Source organism: Mya arenaria, chromosome 8 (assembly GCF_026914265.1).
Source record: "Mya arenaria isolate MELC-2E11 chromosome 8, ASM2691426v1".
NCBI lineage: Eukaryota > Metazoa > Mollusca > Bivalvia > Myida > Myidae > Mya > Mya arenaria.
Genome location: NC_069129.1, coordinates 25,954,284 through 25,974,362, shown reverse-complemented (window position 1 = coordinate 25,974,362; position 20,079 = coordinate 25,954,284). Strand labels below are relative to the sequence as shown.

The following is a 20,079-nucleotide window of genomic DNA, read 5'->3' as shown; positions in this document are numbered from 1 at the left end:
AGCTATTAACTGTCTTAATATTGGGAGAATTTTTGTCATATAAAAACCATAACCCACCCTATAAATAGCACTTTCCACGGTTATAAAGGACTGTCTTAAAAATCCTAAACTTTTTCTGAAAATCTTCACCAACTGATTTCTCGGATATATTCATATTTCAGTAAATGTCATGCATTGTGTAGGATACAAAAGCAATGGTTTTATTTCTAATAGGTATTTCAAAGGGGAAAATGAGCAAAACAAAATTGATAGTGCATGAACAATTTAGATTTGATAAAGTACACGGACGTTTTCACTTTTCAAACCTTCAGTGCATATCCTTATTGTTTACAGACTGGTGCTAACTGTTCGAATCTGGGTCATGTGCGGTCAAAAAGTAGGTCACCGGGTCAAATTTAAGGAAAAGCTTGTTAACACATTAGAGGTCACATTTATAACTGTATCTTCATAAAAGTTGGTCAGAATGTTTATATTTATAATCTCTAAGCCAAGTTTGAATTGGGATCATATGTGGTCAAAAACTAGGTCACCAGGTCAAATAATAGGAAAAACAATAATCAATCTTTGAGTTAAATTGACAAAATATTGTTGTAGAATGTTTTGTGAAGACATACTATTGGATTACTTTTGTGTCAATAGGATTAAGGTTTCTGCACATAAAAATTATTTAGAATAGCATTTGGGTCAGTCGGTTCACGTTCAATATTACTGATAGTATAAGTGGAAGCAGTGACTTAAAATTAATTACCAAACAGTTTCTGCTCAATTGCTTTGAGTTAACATACGAGTTATGAAACTTGGAATACTAGTTCTTGGTGGCATAAATGAAAGACCTTGTTTTGTCACATTGACTTGTAATCAAGCACTAACTTCCTCTAAAAAAAATTCAGGTGATGGTTGGGCACACACAAGAAGACATAGATCACATGTGTCCAGGCATATGAGTAGACAGGAGTTTCACACTCTGCCAAACTTACTTCATCAGAGGAGCAGAAAGCTTCTCAAGATCCCGCACTGCATACTTAGATATAGTCTTTGACTACAAGAAGGGGATGAAAGTACAGAGAGGTCCAATTGAAATCAATTCTGTGCTGCGTCATTTCTTCATTCTGGAAGTCGATGGACATGATTTATCATGGCATCAGGTGTGCAGTTTGTCTACTATCAGCAGTCTTGTTCACCAGTTGTGCAACTTGAGCTGGTAGCTTTATTGCTTGAAGCCACTGCATAAGAGGGGGAAGGTGCAGGCTCATCAAAAAGTCTCAAAAGTTGAAACTAGGAAAAGAAGTTTGTCAAGAGTGTGAATCTATTTGCTTTGAAAACCATCGTTACGATGATTTGGTTTCCTTTGAAACTTGATACATACTATGTGTATGTTGAATGAATTGAGATGCTTAAATAAAGAACCGCTATTCAAATATCAGGAAACTGCATTTTTCATACTAAAGGGTAAATGATGTCGCCATTTCCTGTATGTATTTAAATGAGATATGTTTCCACAATTAATATTTTTAGGGAATTTTTCTCATCCTAATGAATGAGATTAAATTGTACAGCGTTATATGAGCTTAATATGTGTTTTCTGTTTCTTTAAAATTGGTGAAAAATTGTCAGAAGATAATTAGACCAGTATCCATTACTGCAATCATACAATCAAATATACAGGGACAAACCCACTGGGCATATAATATAATTAAACCCTGTTTAGGGGCACGAGGCAAACAGAGTTACTTTCAAACGTTAAAGCTGCACTCTCACATGTTGGACGTTTTGAAAACTTTTCTCATTTTATGTCTTGGATTGGAACCATCCTATTTTTGCGAAAAATTAAATGGCAGATTTTTCTATTTAAGTTAAAACATTGATGTTTTATGCACTTTTCTTAAACCGTTAGTAACATTAATTTTTGAACGGAAATATGAAATCTGTGATCTGATCTTTTGTCAGCAATCTTTTATCATTGGTTTGCAGATAATTACGCAAAAAATTGCTCATTCAAAAACAAAAAAAGTTGTGAAACGGTATATCTGTGGGAGTGCAGCTCTAAATGTTTAATTTCTTGATTTTACTATTGTATTAGAAATTACAGGAGTTGGGGCATATTTTTAGTGTTTTTATTGCTTTTTATGATTCATACAGTCATACTTTATTCCTCAGGGCATAACTTACAAATAGACAAAACTGGAAAATGGTCGTTTCAAAAGGTCAAAGATAATGCAAGTTGAACAATCATATTGTTCATGGCTTGTATTTTTGGTATATTTTGTTGCATATGCTATAGAAAAGTTGAAAGTTAAAAATAAATTCATAGTTGAAATGATGGCTTTGAATGGTATTTTCAGATGAGAAACGGCACTTTTAAGAAATAGGTATAATGGTACTTTATTTATTTTGATCAATTTTAGATTTTGTATGGAAATTATTATCTTATTTAGTACATGAGACCTTTTAAACAGTTATTGACAATATAACAATGTGTATATGAAGCTTTAGATCAACACTTAAAGCTGCACTCTTACAGATTGTCAGTTAAGACACAAAATTGTCTCAAAATCTGCTGATTTGGTTATCATTCCTTTAATTCAGTCATATTAGATAATTCACAAAAGAACCCATCAGAAATGTAAAAGTGCCGAAAATTTCATTTACATTAAATTGTTCGTAATGCTTTTAGCCATAAAACATCATTTTTTTAACATAAATATGATAAACTGCTATCTGATCTTTTTTCAGCAGTCTTATATCACTTAAAATTGGGTCTAGACATTTATGCAAAAAAATTGTCCATTTATAGACAAACAATCAAAGAGTACCGGTAGTCAAAACGATCAATCGGTGAGATTGCAGCTTTAAATACACCTTTTAAGACCGCTGTAAAATTCCAATGGTTTGCCTAAATCTTTAAAGCTAGCATACTGTTTAATTAACAACCATACTTATTGTTTAAAAGTGTCATGATATCTTTGTACAATGTTTTTATATAATTCATTAAAGAAGTCAAAACAAATTTGTTTATCTTGTAAATTGTTTTCTATTATTTAAATGACCCAGACAAAAATGGGAACGTCAGTGCTAGTTCTTTTACTATTAACATCCCATGAAGTTTCTATTGGTGTAGCAGCAAGGAGGTGTTATATTAAGGATGCATCATTTAAACCAAACTATACATTCATATGCACAACATGCAGGCGAGTAGCCGCCTATACATGAATACGCGGCTGAATCCACATGATTCTGACAAAAAAATCAACCAAAGTTGCAGTATACGAACATGACTACATGAATCTAAAACTTTTTTTTTTCCAGTACTAAATAATGCACATCGGAACGCCCAGAATGCACTAGATTGCACCATGGTTTTCAAAATTTTCAAGTTTGCCCCGAACCCCCAGCACATTTATGAATCCTCATAAATAGAGGGGTAGCTACGCCCCTGACATAATTGAAACCACAGTGTGGCTAAACAACACTTGTATGTTTATCCTACGCAGTGATCTCCCATGGAAATGCAATCGTCAAAGAATCTGAAGGGGATGTTTATATGGACTACATTTGAAATGCACCAAGTGTTTAAAAAAGTTGATTTCAGTCACGCAGAGAATCAACCATACCCCACACTTGTTGGAGTAAGATGAAATGTCCACTTTCCGCGAGAAAGAAAGTACATTGAAAATGTTCATTTGATTCAAGTGACTATTTTTTATAAATATGTTACAATACATAAAATACGTTATTTTTTATAATTGTTTACCCATGTTGAATTTTATTTGGCAAATTTATAACAGATTTATATACAAGGGCATAGCCAGAAGTTCGTGGAAAAGCTTGATAAAATGAAAACAATATGCAGCATATCTTTTAAACTTTCATACAATAATAATCAGGTAATTTGAAATTAAGAATGCGAGATTCATCGTAAAGCATGTTATAACGACAACGTAGTGATCACTATGGAAACAGGTGGTCGCGCATTCCTCCGCAGTTGCTAAAATAACCCATGACAATATCTTGTTTTGTTGACCACTCACATTGAAACCAATAAAACGGCGCGAAGGTTTGCACATTTGACGTGACGTTAATAACGTGTGATGAAGTGAAGTTTTAAGTCAGTGCGTTTGTTTGTTTATTTCAAAGGAAACATTTTAGCTTGAACGGAATAGTTAAATTTTGTTTAAAATGACGCCAGAAGACAGATTGATAAAACGGGCAGTGATACAGTTCTGTGTAAACCTAGGGAAAACTCCATCGCAAACACCTAAAGTGATGAATGAAGCATCGAGTGAAACTCAAGTGAAGCGAATGCTCGTTTACAAGTGGCACAAGCGGTTCAGTGAGGGGCGGGAAAGCATTTGTGACGACGTGAGGTCTGGGCGACCGGTTTCACAAACTACGGTGTGTGACGTCGAGGCCGTGAAAAACATCGTTGACGCTGATCGTCGAGTCACTCTTTATGAAATATGCAAGATGTTGGACATGAGTTATGGGTCGGTACGGAGGATAATGAAAGACAGTTTGAAAATGAGTCGAGTGAGTGCGCGTTGGGTTCCACGGCTGCTGACAGAAGATGAGATGAGCAAAAGAGTACGGGAATCACGCCGATTCTTAGCTCGGTACTAAAAGGAAGGAAACCGTTTTCTTGAGAAGATAGTCACTTGCGATGAAACCTGACTGTTTTATTTCAACCCTGAGACAAAACAGCAAAGCAGTCAATGGAAGACTACCAGTTCCCCGCCTCCGAAGAAGGCACGACCATCCTGCTCGATAGGAAAGTATATGTTCATTTTCTTCTTTGATGTGCACGGTGTTATGCTACTCCATGCAGTTCCGCAGAGCCAATCTGTGACGGGTGCTTCCTACTAAAAGGTAAAGTGATATATAACAAAATTCATTTTTATCAATATTTAGAACTTGATAAAATCTGCATAAAACAATGTTTTAAAAAGTTTATGATTAAAATAATGGGATTGAATAAGTGTTAGTTTTAATTATATTTGATGAAGTACGCAAAACGCGACAAATGTTATAAGCCTCAGTTATGTTCTCCATTTAAGGTTTTGAGGCGTGACTTGTAGAGGGCGATGGCATTTAAGAGACCACTGGCGTTGCATGATGGGTGGATTCTTCACCAGGAAAATGCATCAGCGCATAGATCGGAGGAGGCACCGACTACCGCGACAATCCAGCTTGAAGCGGAGATCCTTCCCCACCCCCCTTATTCGCCAGACCTACCACCATGCGATTTTGCCCTATTTCTGAAACTTAAATGTGAACTAAAGGTAAACGCTTCAATGACTTTCAGGCACTACAGAGTGAAGCTCAGACACGCCTGTATTTTTACAAGTCAGAGTGGTTCAGTGACATTTAGCGGCAGTGGGTAGCGAGACTTCGACGTTGTATTGCGGCGAACGGCTCTTACTTTGATAAGTTATGACGTTGACGTCAGATTCTGACGTTTGAACTGCGCGGGCTATACTGATCTCATGTTAATGAAAAAGCTGTAGTTTCCTTTATATTTTATGTATCAGTTTGAAGTTTTCTTTGTCATTTACAGCTGAAATAGATTTTATAGCGAGCTGACGTTCGTTGAAAAATATTAAAATGTGTTGATTGTATTAAGGAATTCCACAAACTTCTGGCTATACCCTCGTATTAAGAAACTCGGAAAGTATGTGAATGGTTTGGACCGGCTTCCTCAGCCGCTAAAGAGGATATGATTATGACATACTTTTTTTAATCTTTCGAACATGAGTTTTTGAGTGAATATAAGCGAAGCGTTAAGGGTTTTAAAAATGCATCTTTTACTTGGATTTTATAGATTATTATTACGAAATAAAGTATGGCGTATCAAACGAAGTGTTAAAGCTAAGCTATTGATGGCTGAAACCCTTCAATAAATGTTGATATCTGCTAACATATAGTCTTTGAAGTCCAATATTTGGAAATGCGTTACTAACCCGATTCAACAAAAGGCTGTTGCACAATCAGTTGATTGACATAATCACGTGATAGACCAATAACTTCCATTAAGGTTAAAATATTCAACACCTTAGTATGAGTCCCTGTGGGCGAGTGGATAAGCGATCCGTTTTTTATTATATGTGTTATCTGCACCCCTATGTGCTTGCTCCCAACTTGAACAAGATTAATTTTTAATACTTCAATCGTTTTTTAAAAATGCAATTGAAGTAAGAAAATCTACCTGGTTACTATTATTTCTGCAATTTCAGTACCAAGGAGTAAAATAAATATACATGTAAGTGTTTTCAGATGCATTACGAGAAAAAATATGTTTGGTGCCAAAACATGAGAGAGTCTCTTTAACGGAAAAGTTTTGGCAGTTACTCAGTCAGTCAGATGGTGATAAATATAATGCATAGCATCATCGCTCTGGAGTACGAGAACGTCGTATACAGAGTATTTTTTTACTGAACATGCGTCTGTTTATGTTGATGACATAAAAGGTTTAAACTGTTTAAAGGAACAATAACATTATGAAACAACAAATCTGATTACAGATATCAGTGGCAGATCCAGGAATTGACTTAAGAAGGGGTACGTGAAACTCATGGGCTTAATCTTTCCACATCCGTCCCTTCCTCAGAACAGAAATTGAATGGCTTAAAATGTTGGACCGGGGTGGGGGTTAGACTCTCCTAATTTATAGTCCGAAATAGTGCATTTTTATCTTAATATTGTATTTTTCCCGATATTGACTGAGAACATATTATAAACGGACGATTCAAAGGGGTGGGGGACGGCGCGCGCGCTGGGACCGATTCCCCCCACCCCCAACCCGCCCCCTGAATCTGCAATTGAGTACATGCATTAAAACCGTCTCCGTAGCCTATTGGTTAAGGCGTTCTATACCCTTCATTAAATTGACTTAATACTTCACACAATTGTTCAGGACCATAAGCCAATGAGGTTACATAACTCCATATCCTTAATACAAGTTATGGCCCCTGATTGACTTAGGTTAAACTTTTAGGCAAGTAAAATTTAAGGGGAAGTTGGAATTTAATAAAAAAAAACTTCCATGGGTCACAATGAACCCAATGAACAATGTTTAGCTATATAACTGTTCAAGCGTTAACAGACACATTCGTGTGCAGACGAAACTTTTATTGTTTTTACAAGCACAGAACTTGTATTTAGCATTTACAGTTTCTATATAATTCAACTGAAAGTTCTATTTAACCATAATATATCAAATATCAAGTCACCATTCACTAGCGGATTGAGAAGGGGTGCAGTTGGCGTGCGCTCCCTCTAAAATCGTCCAAGTTAACTTTTTGTGTCAATATATGAGAAGAAAATAATAAAATATACACATAATGCATCATTTCCGACTACAAATTGTTAAAAATTACTTGATTGAGTAACCCTCAATCCTCCTGCAAACGCCCCTAAGTAACGCCCCCTTCTAACGAGAATTCCTGGATCCGCCCCTGGTCATTATATATTTTGTTTATCAAACGGTACAGAGACCAAGTGACTGAATCTGACTTGCATTTAATGAATGAGATGGTCTGTAAAAGATTTCCGATGAATATCCTATGAAATTTGCAGTCCTCCCGTTTCGACTGGTCATTGTTTGTGGATTTATTATACACAATTATAAAAAATACTATTACCAAGTTGTCTCTTAAGGTTACGGGAGCCTATACTGTCAAAAGTTAAATATATATAATTTGTCCCCCTAATGCCATAAAATATGGATGGTCCCCTTAATGCCTCAAAAATAATATTATATATACACTGGTCTCCATAAACCCTTCTACATATATACCTGTCCCCTTAAAACCTGCAACATACTTACAAATTATTAAGGAGACCGCAAATTACGTATATTTTTTGTTAATTAATTTAAGAAGCCTAAATTTTGTACTCATAATAAATGATCATTTCAATACTAAATTATCAACAAAAAAGCAAAATAAAGTATAAAACAAAAAATATACAAATTGTCTCCTTAATGCCGTAAAAAATATACGGTCTCCTTAATGCCCTAAGTAGATATATATATATATATATATTCTTTACTTTAACATGGACTCATCTCTTATGACACACAGTTTTTGCGTATTTTTTTCAATTCAAAATTTACTGGGTTTGTCCTCTACTTAAATTCAAGTTGATTTAAAAACAGCATATCTGTATCTGTACTAATCATGTTGCTTTCACATACACATGATAAACTGGGAAACCATTATGCATTAATTTTAAACGAGTAAACTGAGCTGAGGCAGTGACAAAATAATATTTTAATCTTGTTAAATGATGTGTTTTAGGCCTCATACTAGTTTGTAATGACAATTCTAGGCTTGTCTTGTGGAAATCGGTATTTTCAGATTTTGGGACCATCTGGTGTCTAGCCCCTTGAATATTAATTTTCTATTTTTCATGATTCTTGGCTCACTGATACCCATTTGGATTCCACTGACCTTTGAAGAGATCGCTCCTTTACATTCCCCATATAACTTGTCATGACCTCAGCAAATAACTTTATATTTATATGACAGGACATCTCGGGCTTCCAGTGTGGGCTTAAGCCCGGAAGGCAGGAGAGGAGAACCCATTGACCTTGAGGATGTCCCTGCCCTTCAATACCTGCAGTTAACCCTTCCGCAGTTTTGTACCCAGGTTCTAGAGAGAGCACTGCCACTTTTAGAAAAATAAGATATATATTTCGGTTCTTTGTTAATGAACTGAATAGTATTGCCATGATCTTTTCAGCTCGTCTGTTTTTCATAGAATCGGGGTATTGTTGTAGCCTTGGTGGCTCAGTCATTGTTGGCGTCATTCCAAAGCTTTAACCTTGGCCATAACTCGGATTTTTGTCTTGATATTCAAATGGAACTTGGTTCACATGCTGACTGAGACAGTTCGCATATGTGTTCCTTTGCTCATAGCTCTGTCTCAACTTATTGTTGAGTTATGCCCCTTGTTTTACTTGAAAAACAAACATGAGCTCATTGTGTCTCTTTCGTATGAGAATAAGAGTATGGCTTAAATTCTTCGGTCTGAAACTGCCTATGTTTTAACTATAACATGAAATACAGCACAAGCAAGGAATATAGATTTTTATGTGAATGTTATTATTCCTTTTGGGCCTATATCTGTCAGTTATCTTAGTCTTAAACTTAAAGCTGCTTAAAAAAGGTGGGGGAAACTCATAGAGTAATGGCCACAATATATGTTATAAATGTCATTGTATTGAAACACAAAAAGACGCCAAAGATGGAGACAGGCCTGAAAGTTTATGAACAAAAGTTTAAAAATCTTATAAAAACAGGGCAATTTATTTTTATTTTTCTAAGGCAGAACATTTCTATTTTCAAGGTCATCACCATGGAAGTCCTTCACCTTCTCCACTTGACCTTGGATATAGTGATAGCCATGGTTACGCCAGGCCTATGGCAGGATCAGTCTATGGCGGCTAGGGAATGTGTAAGTACATATATGTAGGTTGTTACCATGGAAATATTTAATTTTCTACTCTTGACCTTGGTAAAAGTGGTTTTCATTGCTACCTAAGGCCTTCAGCAGGATCTGTTCATGTCTGCTGAATGATTTGTAAGCTTATTAACCTCAGAAATATGATTAAGTAGCTCAATGCCCTATCAGCAAAACAACCTGAATTATAACCCTGATGGATTTTATTTGTTATGTATGTATTTTCAGAGTGAAAAGCTTATTGAAAGCCTAGATGTCATGGCCGACCTATTGAAATTCCATCACCATAGCAACTTGAAGTCTGACCCTGATGACACAAATAATGACCCTGGTGACCTTGTACAGCAGAGGCAATGCTTGATTGGTCTACATGTGCTTCTGGCTAGGATCCTTGACCCTCTTGTTCCGGTTGACAAGGTTTGTGATTATTTGAAAAAAAATGAAATAAAACTGAAAAAATAAAAATATAAAAATTGGTTTGCATTTGATGGAGCAATGTATATATCATGTGTTTCAGGAGATTTCACCCTCGTGTTCAGGTTGAGAAGGTTTGTGATTATTTGAAAAAAAATGAAATAAAACTGAAAATATAAAGAAAACATAAAAATTGCATTGCATTTGGTTGAGCAATGTCTATGTCATATATCAAAGACTTAAAATCCTTTTTGAGCCTGTTGTTTTTAGTTCTGTAAGCTCACAAAATGTACAGTTAAAAGATAACAAAAAAAGAAGTCATTTTTTTGCTTTAAATTTTGTTAATGTAAATTTCATGTTATTTTTTTCAAACAAATTTTGGAGAGTTTTATTTTTATTCACAATGCCAGTATTCTCTTTTTCTATTATTTAGTGATCAGATTAATCAGTTGTTTAATGTTTCTTAAGGCTTAAATATGTAACCTGATCGAATGTGATCAATTTCGTAATTTAGACCCTTCCAATGTTAATAAGATCTACATTACTTCTCTTTTCCTTTTCAGTGTCGAGGGGTTATATCAGAGAATCTCCTTTCCATCATGAACACACTTGTATATGATGAAGCCCTTAGCAACTCACTTCCTGACCTTCAGCTTCAGTTGCTAGGCTACCTACAGTACCTTGACGACGGAAGGTACTCTGTGTATGTTGCTACGGCAACCATTTGCCAATCATTGCAGAGGACTTGCAAGTTTATGAATCTGGCCCAGGAAGAGGTTCGTACATTATTATATCATTGCATCTTAAGGTGAAGCATCCCGATAATTGCCACCCTTGTGTGGTGACACCATTGCATCTTAAGGTGGAGCATCCCAATAATTGCCACCCTTGTGTGGTGACACCATTGCATCTTAAGGTGGAGCATCCGGATAATTGCCACCCTTGTGTGGTGACACCATTGCATCTTAAGGTGGAGCATCCCGATAATTGCCACCCTTGTGTGGTGACACCATTGCATCTTAAGGTGGAGCATCCCGATAATTGCCACCCTTGTGTGGTGACACCATTGCATCTTAAGGTGGAGCATCCCGATAATTGCCACCCTTGTGTGGTGACACCATTGCATCTTAAGGTGGAGCATCCCGATAATTGGCACCCTTGTGTGGTGACACCATTGCATCTTAAGGTGGAGCATCCCGATAATTGCCACCCTTGTGTGGTGACACCATTACATCTTAAGGTGGAGCATCCCGATAATTGCCACCCTTGTGTGGTGACACCATTGCATCTTAAGGTGGAGCATCCCGATAATTGCCACCCTTGTGTGGTGACACCATTGCATCTTAAGGTGGAGCATCCCGATAATTGCCACCCTTGTGTGGTGACACCATTGCATCTTTAGGTGGAGCATCCCGATAATTGCCACCCTTGTGTGGTGACACCATTGCATCTTCAGGTGGAGCATCCTAATAATTGCCACCCTTGTGTGGTGACACCATTGTGTTTAAGTTAAAGCAACCACTGTAGGTGAAACCCCATTGCTTTTAAGGTTTTCAGGTAAAGCAACTACTGTTGCATTACAAAGTATACTATAGTACCCACAAAAGGTGACCTTAAAATATGTGGAAGTCCCTTATGATATTAATCCTATTTATACTTGAAGAGAAACATCAGTTTAAGTAAGGCCAATTTAATTTTATAGCTCTGTATACCGCTACATACAAAGTTTAACCAGGGGTCTTGGTTTGATTGCTGAGAAAATGTTGGCAAAACTATAGTTAGACTGAGCGTATTTATGAAGGTCATTACCACTTGACACATTTTTCACTTACCAAATCCTAATTGCGAGGAGTTAAGAACATGATATAAATAGTTGGGTATTTGTGAATTTGTGGATACTGACATATGTTGATAATATTTGTCAGGCCTCGACCTTTACAGAGTGAAGTAAGCTCAATTCTCTCTTTTTTTCCAGGCATCTCGACTATCAAAGGAGACACTTTTCCTGTGTGAGGGAGCCTTTGACAGCCTACCGTACCACCGTCACATGAATTACATCACAGAAACAGTTAGACTGTGCTCCGATATGTGAGTACATGTTTCCTTCACAGGTTTTGTGTTTGCAAATTCTTTTTTTGTTTTGAATTAGACGAAAAGAAAAATGATTCTCTCTTGTGTATCATTTTTAGCCAGATTTGGTCAAAAACTAGGTCACAAGGGTAAATCTTTAGAAGAAATATTTCACGGTAATAAATTCAACAATTTTTATCAAATCTGGATGAAATATGGTCAGAATGCTGGTATGCATTATATCTTGCATATTTCTTAATATGGGTCAACCCTGGTCAAATTATAGATCATTAGGTCAAATCTTAGGAAAAATATTTCCACGACAAAAATTCAACATTTTTTTCCATACCAGGTATATTGATGAAACTTGGTCAGAATATTTGTCTGCATAATATCTTGCTCATTTTTTTTATATCGGTCATCCCAGGTCAAATTCTAGGTCACTAGGTCAAATCTTAAGAAAATCTTTCCATGCATAAATTCAACAATTTTTGTCAAATCTTTATGAAACTTGGTCAGAATATTTGTCTCCATAATATCTTGAAAATTCTTTTATATGGGTTATCCCCGGTCAAAATCTGGGACACAAGGTCAAATCTTAGGAGAAAGAATTCCACGGTCATAAAAATTCATTAATTTCTGTCAAATCTTTATTAAATTTGTTCAGAATATTTGTCTACATGTTGTCTTAAACATTTGTGAAAATGGGTCACCTCAGATCATAAACTAGGTATCTAGGTCAAATCTTAGGAAATATTTTCCTAATGTCATAGAAAAATTCTATGCTTACCAAACCTATTAATTTTAATCAACACTAAATTGAACTGCTATTTTATAAACAAACATCCCAATCATGAATTTCATATCTACCCATATTTTTCAAAAATTTAAATTTTAATTAACTTTAAAAAAAAATTGTGTACAAGAAGTCTTAGATGATAAAGTGTGTCATCTAGGGTCAAAAACTAGATCTCTGGGACAGATCTTATTGGAAAAGCTTATGTATTTATAAAATGTTCATTTTTCCTCACACAAAGGGGATAGTTTTAGCTTCAGGTTATTTGTATGAACGATATCTCCGATAAGTTTAAATATGGGTCTTTTTGGTTATAAATACTAGGTCACTATCTCAAATCCTAGGTTTCAAAATTGCATTGTCAAATAAAAAAATCGGCTTTAATGCGGCGTTGCCACATTGGCGTCTTGTTTCATTATTGTAAAGGAGCATTTAAAGGGACAAGACCTCTGATGGTCCCAAAATTGGCAAATGTAGTGTTTCCTCAAATGAGCCTTGTTCATGTCACCACACATGCTAGTATGAGGCCGATAATACATTAAGTTACATGATCAAAAGAAAATTGCTATTTTTAAATTTCAATGGTATTTTTATGTGGTAGACAAACCAAGTAAATTTTGAATGGGAAAAATACACAAAAACTGCTAAAGATACATGTGTCATAAGTGATGTGATACATCAGTAAGTAAGATTTAATGCGTTTAACACAACAAATCATTTTTATGTAAATATTTGACAATTCTCTATTTCCTTACAATTGTTTCATCTGGTGTCCAGTCCCTTTAAAGTTGCACTCTCACAGATTGAATGTTTTGACAACTTTTTTTTATTTTTTGTCAAGCCAATTTTTGTGAAAACCCATGGAAACAAGTAATATAAGACTGTTGGCACAAAATCAGATCACAGATTTTTATATTTAAGTTAAAAAAGTGATGTTTTATGCATTTTTCTTAAACTGTTAGGAACGGTTTAAGCCATAAAACATTAATTTTCAAACGGAAATACGAAAATCTACAATCTGATTTTTTGTCAGAAATCTTATATCATTGGCATCACCAAGACAGAAATTAAAAAAGTTGTAAAGATGGTATATCTGTGAGAGTGCAGCTTTAAAAGTATGCATTGGTAATTCACTATTTTGGTCAAAACAGTCACTGAAATATACTTTTCTTTTCTTTTTTACATTGAAATTGTTTTTTGTTTTTTTTAAAGACATGAGAATGCTGATGTCAGGTATTTGTATTTTAACATAGCTCTCTGACTAATACCTATTTCAAAGGGTTTAGTTTCATGTGTTTTAAATGTGACAGAATGGTTGTTACTTTTATTGGTCAAGTTATAAAACTTTCTGAAGTGTTCTATCTCTTAGCATTGGTGTACTTGTATGTAATATTAATGTACAGAATGTAATGCTGATCAAATGTTGTGTGTAAGGTAGCATGGAAAATAGTTTGTGTTTGTAAAAATGTTATGTTTAAATTAGCTGTAGTTAAATAGGACCAGTTACATCAAGAACTTAAGTGTGAAAGTGGAGTGGTTGTGGGTTCGAGACCCATCAGGGTGGGAGTGGTCTAGTGATTAAGGTGTCCCCCTCTCACCTGAGAGGTAATGGGTTCAAGCCTCGCCAGGGTTGGAGTTGTCTAGTGGTAAAGGTGTCCGCCTGTCACCTGAGAGGTTGTGGGTTCAAGACTCGCCAGGGTTGGAGTTGTCTAGTGGTTAAGGTGTCCGCCTGTCACCTGAGAGGTTGTGGGTTCAAGCCTCACCAGGGTTGGGGTTGTCTAGTGGTAAAGGTGTCCGCCTGTCACCTGAGAGGTTGTGGGTTCAAGCCTCGCCAGGGTTGGAGTTGTCTAGTGGTTAAAGTATCCGCCTGTCACCTGAGAGGTTGTGGGTTCAAGCCTCGCCAGGGTTGGGGTTGTCTAGTGGTAAAGGTGTCCGCCTGTCACCTGAGAGGTTGTGGGTCCCAGCCTCGCCAGGGTTGGAGTTGTCTAGTGGTTCAAGTGTCTGCCTATCACCTGAGAGGTTGTGGGTTCGAGCCCCATCAGGGTGGGAGTGGTCTAGTGGTTAAAGTGTTTGCCTGTCATCTGAGTGGTTGTGGGTTCAAGCCTCACCAGGGTTAGAGTTGTCTAGTGGCTAAGTTGTCTGCCTCTCACCTGAGAGGTTGTGGGTTCAACCCCACCACAGTTGGAGTTGACTAGTGGTTTAGTTGTTCGACTCTCACCTGAGTGGTTGTGGGTTTAAACCCAGCAGGGACTCTTTTTCATGCCCTGTCAAAATGGACACAAGAACTGATTTCTAAATAGGAAACAGACTCAAGAAGGATAATATAAGCTTTAAGTTTTTATGAAGCTAAGAATAAATTAGTAAAGTCTTAAATTAAGAATTCAAGAGCGATTTCATATCTAGAAGCGGTTTTGTATCTATGAGCCATTTGGTATGTAGGAAAGATTGTTTCCTACAGTATAGTACTGTTAGTGAAAATACTTCCTAAGAATGAAACTCAGCTTCTAGGAATCTTGATGAATTGGCTTCCAGGTAGTTCTGTCTTGGACTTTATAAGAGTTGTGCTTTTCATGCCCTGATCTGATGCCCACAAAATTGCACAGAGCACATGTGATATGATTTTTTCCAAACTATACTGTTTTACCATTCTTGAATCTTGGTGGCATATGGTGGTCTTCCTCACTGTTTTATACTGGAAGTTCTAGCTGGGCAGGCATATACTACTGTACTTACTGGAAGAGGTTTTTCCAGCCTCCGGCCTTTAGCCAATGGCATTTCTTGTCAACTTTTCTGTTGATCAATTTTTGAATTGAATGTATTGCATCTAAACATATTTTTTATAAGCATATATACTTTGGTATTACAAAAATGAAGATCTTTAAATATATATTTCTCCTGGCTTCGCAGCTCAGATTAATCATATGTTTGATTTTGAAATCAAAACCAATGTAATGAAAGTATACTCATAGTAACAAAAATAAAATTGATGAGTTATGTATAAGGCAATTCTTTCAAATTTTCAAGCCTCAATTTTAAAAAAAAAATTATTGTCTGCTCAATAACTTTAGAAGCCCTTTGCCAATCATCTCCAAATTTGGTCAGAATGTGTATTTTGCATTGGATCTTGGACAACTTTTAAAACCAACCGTATTGCTTTAGTCACTTGAGAATTATCACCCTTTAGTTATAGACTATAGATTATATCTCAAAGCTGTATTGCCTGATCAATCACTTTTGAAGCCTTTATCAAATCATCACCAAATTTAGTCCGAATGTGTATGGGCACTTTAATTCAGACAAGTTTGATAACCAGCTAGTCACTCAAGAGTTCTGCCTGGGCCTTTACATATAGAAATTACCCTAAACTGTTATTGTCCCCTCCATAACTTTTGAAGCCTGCGTCTAATCATCATGGAAATAATCAGATTGTGTTTTGGCATAATATATATATTATTTTTATAACCAGCCATATTATTAAGTCACTCGAGAGTTATTGCACTTTACTAAAAGAAATTACCTGGAATTTGTCTTCTTACTCTAGAAGCCTTTGCCCAATCATCCCCAAACTTGATCAGAGCGTTAATGAACATTAAATATTGAACAAGTAATATAACAAGCCATATTGCTTGAGTCATTTGAGAGTTAATTCCCTTTCATTTAAGAAAATTACAAAATTATTGTCCGTTCAATAACATTTTTATCAGAAAGTGTATAGGCATAACATCTCTGAAAAGTTTAATAACCAGCAATATCGCTAGAGTCGCTCAAAGAGTAATCACCCTTTAATTATAGGAATTACCTCACATCGTCTGATCTGATCAATTATTTAGATCCTTTATCCAATCATCACAAAATTAAGTCAGAATCTTTGTCAGGTTTGATAACCAGCTATTTCGCCCCACTCACTCTAGAGTTATGACCCTTGAATTGGCAAAAATTGTATTAACAGTACCTGCTCCCTAAATTTGGCTTAACATATAACCACTTTAGGCTTAGTGTCTTAAAACTAGAACAAGCAGATTTGTGCCATTTGAATTTCTTGTTTAAGATTATTAGAATTATATGTTATTAAAAATAATGCGGACATATTAAAATATTAAAATTATTCACTGCATTCATTTTACAGTGGTAGTCGTTCTCAACACTATGAAGATCACAAGGCCCGTTACAAGAAGTTGCTGTTACAGCTTCTAGCCCATCCAATAGGAAAGCTGCGACTGAGTGTATTTACTGCTGTACTGCAATGTGTTAAGGTAGGTAATCAATATTGCTTACTGTTGTTTTGAGCCACTCATTGTTACAGAAATCTGTTGATTATATTAATTTTAAAGAATAACTTCCATGCAATTCTGAAAAAGCTCATTATTTACTCTGATTCTTGTCCTTGAAGTTACTTTTATTAAACATACGGCCTGATGTTTAAACAACCTAGGGTATTGGTGGATTGATTTCCCTGAAAAACAGCCCTTTGTTGTCATATGGTTTCTGACTATTTTCAGAGTTTAAACTTTAGGCACTTTGCTATTTCTAAATTTGTTTTTGAAGAGACATTTCTTTATGATTAGGGGTTTACCATTAACACATGAGCATAATGGTGGATGGAAAAAAACAATGGTGATATATTTTACATTTCCAGACGAACCTCAGTGTGCTAAAAGCCAGCGAACCTGGCTCAACAAGCTGTGAGAAGGTCAGATTCATCATTGATGCTGACATCTTGTATGAGATCATTGTCTTTGGACTCGCTGATAAGGATACAAAGGTATAGTAGTAGGGTTTTGTCAAAGGCAACATTTGTACTAATTTTCATTTGAAAACCTTGACCTTTTTTTGGTCATTGGAAATGTTAAATTCGTGACAAAACTGATAATGTTATCAAGGCTATGTCAAACTGTCAAATTATTTTCTTCGAAAAACATACAAATTTAAAATACAATAGTAGGGTTTTTAGCCAGTGAGTTAAGAGCCAGGGGATTGTTTCAATAAAGATCTTGGCTGTTTTAGTGTACAAGTGTCCATCTTGTTGTTTTATCCCTGAGGTCATCATCACAGCCAGCGGGTTGGTGACTTACTTCTTTAAGAGTCAGTTACTGATGAGCCCAGCCATGGCACTGTGTTTATTAAAGCTGTGAAACTTAATAATATTTCTTGTTGTTGTTTTTATCCCAGGTGGCCAATGCAGCCAGTGAGCTAGTGACTCATTTGTTAAAGAGTCAGTTACTGATGAGCCCAGCCTTATGGCAGTTAATGTTGAAAGAACTCGCCAGGGCACTTCCGATTTTGCAGGTATGATGCTTATGGATTTTATTTTGTAAGATGTTTCAAGTTTATTACTGAACTTCAAACAAGACTTCACTGGTTTCTATTAGTATGCATAAATAAAAGTAACAAGTAAATGTATTTCTTTTCTTGACAAATAACTACTCTTTAGTCTATGATTGTTGTTTTTAATGTATAAATAAAAGATCAGAAGATCAAACTTTATTTCACCATGCAATGAATGAAATAAAAATTGCTATTTTCATTAAAGTGAAAATAAGAAAAATGTTAAAATAGCATGATATTTCACTAGGCATGAAAAAAATGCATTAAGATTACAAAAATAAGAAATAGATTATCTTTTGATTCTTAACATGGTAGTGAGTGAAAAAAAGCGATATTCTTTCCGCTACTTTTTAGCTGCTGGTTTATTGAAAGCCTTAAATTTGTATGTTTTTTCAGTCCTATACAAGTGTTAACACAGTGCTGGGAACTAGTATTCTAGCCATGCTGGAAACCAAACCCTCCACTTCCCCAAGTGATATCACTCAAGGGGAGAAACTCCGGGGAACTCTGCGTTGTATGCTGTCTACAGACCTAAAGTAAGTTCGGGGACGTATTCAGACGCAAAGGGGGTAGTGATGTTTTGTTGCAGGTCGGTGAGTGTTCATCATCTTGGACAGTAGCTCAGTTGGCTCCATACTCTTCTAAGTCTCTAATAATTAGCTTTAAATTTTCGAGTTGCGCTTCTGTGTTTAATTGAGTCTAAAATTGTGGTGAGTCAAGAATCGCACAATAGCTGAAGCTCGTCTGCTTTTGTATCGCCTGGTGAGTATGGCAGACACAAAGGAATGACTTGTCCGTCACATGTTTGTTTATGATCAATATCCATTGAATGTCATGTTCCAGAAACATCAAATGGACGAAGTCGTCAAATGTGATATGCACATTTGACAGGGTCAAGGGTCAAAAGATGACCCCCATTGATTTGAGGTCATTGTGACCTTAAATGATTTAAGTAAGTTCTGGGACAAATTCTGAGGCTAATAGCTACATAGCCACAATTCCCAAATTAAAAAAGTGCCAAAACATTGCTACCGTAATATTTTTTATCGAATATCTAATCATTTCAATTTTTGTGAATGGGCAAGGCCCAAGTTCGAGTATAAATGAGCTTACACACCAGCAGGCCATAACATTATGCAAAAGAGAGTGATAAGTATAATATTGTAATAAGTTGTTTCTCAAAGGTTAAATATAAAGAAGTTTGAAACTAGAATAACAAGAAAGTATTGTGGAATAAAATAGAAAAATATATTAAACTGATTTCATCATCCGTATACAGGGTACGATCAGAGGCACTGAAGCGCTTATCCTGGTACCTTTCCAACGAGGAAGGGGGCGTGCGTCGGTTACCCATATTTTCGGAGCTGAACGTTACAGACCTTGCAAATCTTCTAATAGTTGATACACCACGATCGGTAGACAACGATTTAGGGCGGTCTGTGTTTTAGGTAAGATTTTTTGTTGGTCTGTTTTTTAGGGGGGGGGGGGGGGGGAATAGTATAATTTCCAAGCTCTGGTGTGATCACTGTTATCATCGGTTAAGAAAAACTGTCAAGATATTGACATGAAACAAGCATTTCCTTATAAAAAGGTAGACCTTCATTAAGTCTTAAGTTTGGTATATGCTGGGGATATAATTGAGTTGCATTTGTGTCATCAAGTCCCAGCCTCGCCCTGTCTTTGGGGGCATTCATTAATTCTGTGATAGCTCTAGTTTGTTTCATGTAAATGTAAGGTATACTTGGGATAGTGAATACCGTGCCTGAAACCAGAAATAACCAAGCAAGTGAAAAATATGCTGACCAATAATTTCTGCCACACTTCCAAAATAAAAACATATACTTTTTCCAAAATGTAAAAATTAAAGTCGATTTAAAACAAAATTGGGTCCCCATATGTTTTTTTACGGAAAAGTTGATGTATTCTCAAAGAAAACAATCTTATTATGTCTAACTTTAAAGCAATTAACTGGCATTCCTAAATACAGTCAAAATGGCGCATTTTTTCAATGAAAAAAA

At 35.9% G+C, this 20,079-nt stretch overlaps 1 protein-coding gene across 1 annotated transcript; it reads left to right on the top strand.

Annotated features, from left to right (window-relative positions):
• Positions 1 to 4,176: 4,176 nt before the first annotated feature.
• On the top strand, positions 4,177 to 19,509 carry LOC128244085 (rotatin-like). The gene is made up of 11 exons (XM_052962101.1): positions 4,177 to 4,466; positions 8,523 to 8,643; positions 9,343 to 9,450; positions 9,685 to 9,873; positions 10,434 to 10,646; positions 11,846 to 11,958; positions 16,863 to 16,989; positions 17,373 to 17,498; positions 17,906 to 18,022; positions 18,458 to 18,597; positions 19,341 to 19,509. The coding sequence occupies exons 1-11, from the start codon at positions 4,177 to 4,179 to the stop codon at positions 19,507 to 19,509; spliced, it is 1,713 nt and encodes a 570-aa protein (XP_052818061.1).
• Positions 19,510 to 20,079: the final 570 nt, after the last annotated feature.

What these genes read in the sequence shown, in the direction of transcription:
- LOC128244085 (XM_052962101.1), top strand. Translation starts at nt 4,177, where the DNA reads ATGACGCCAGAAGACAGATTGATAAAACGGGCAGTGATACAGTTCTGT. An exon ending in GTTAGACTGTGCTCCGATAT is followed by an intron (nt 11,959 to 16,862) that starts GTGAGTACATGT and finishes TTCATTTTACAG; the next exon opens with TGGTAGTCGTTCTCAACACT. An exon ending in ATGCTGTCTACAGACCTAAA is followed by an intron (nt 18,598 to 19,340) that starts GTAAGTTCGGGG and finishes ATCCGTATACAG; the next exon opens with GGTACGATCAGAGGCACTGA.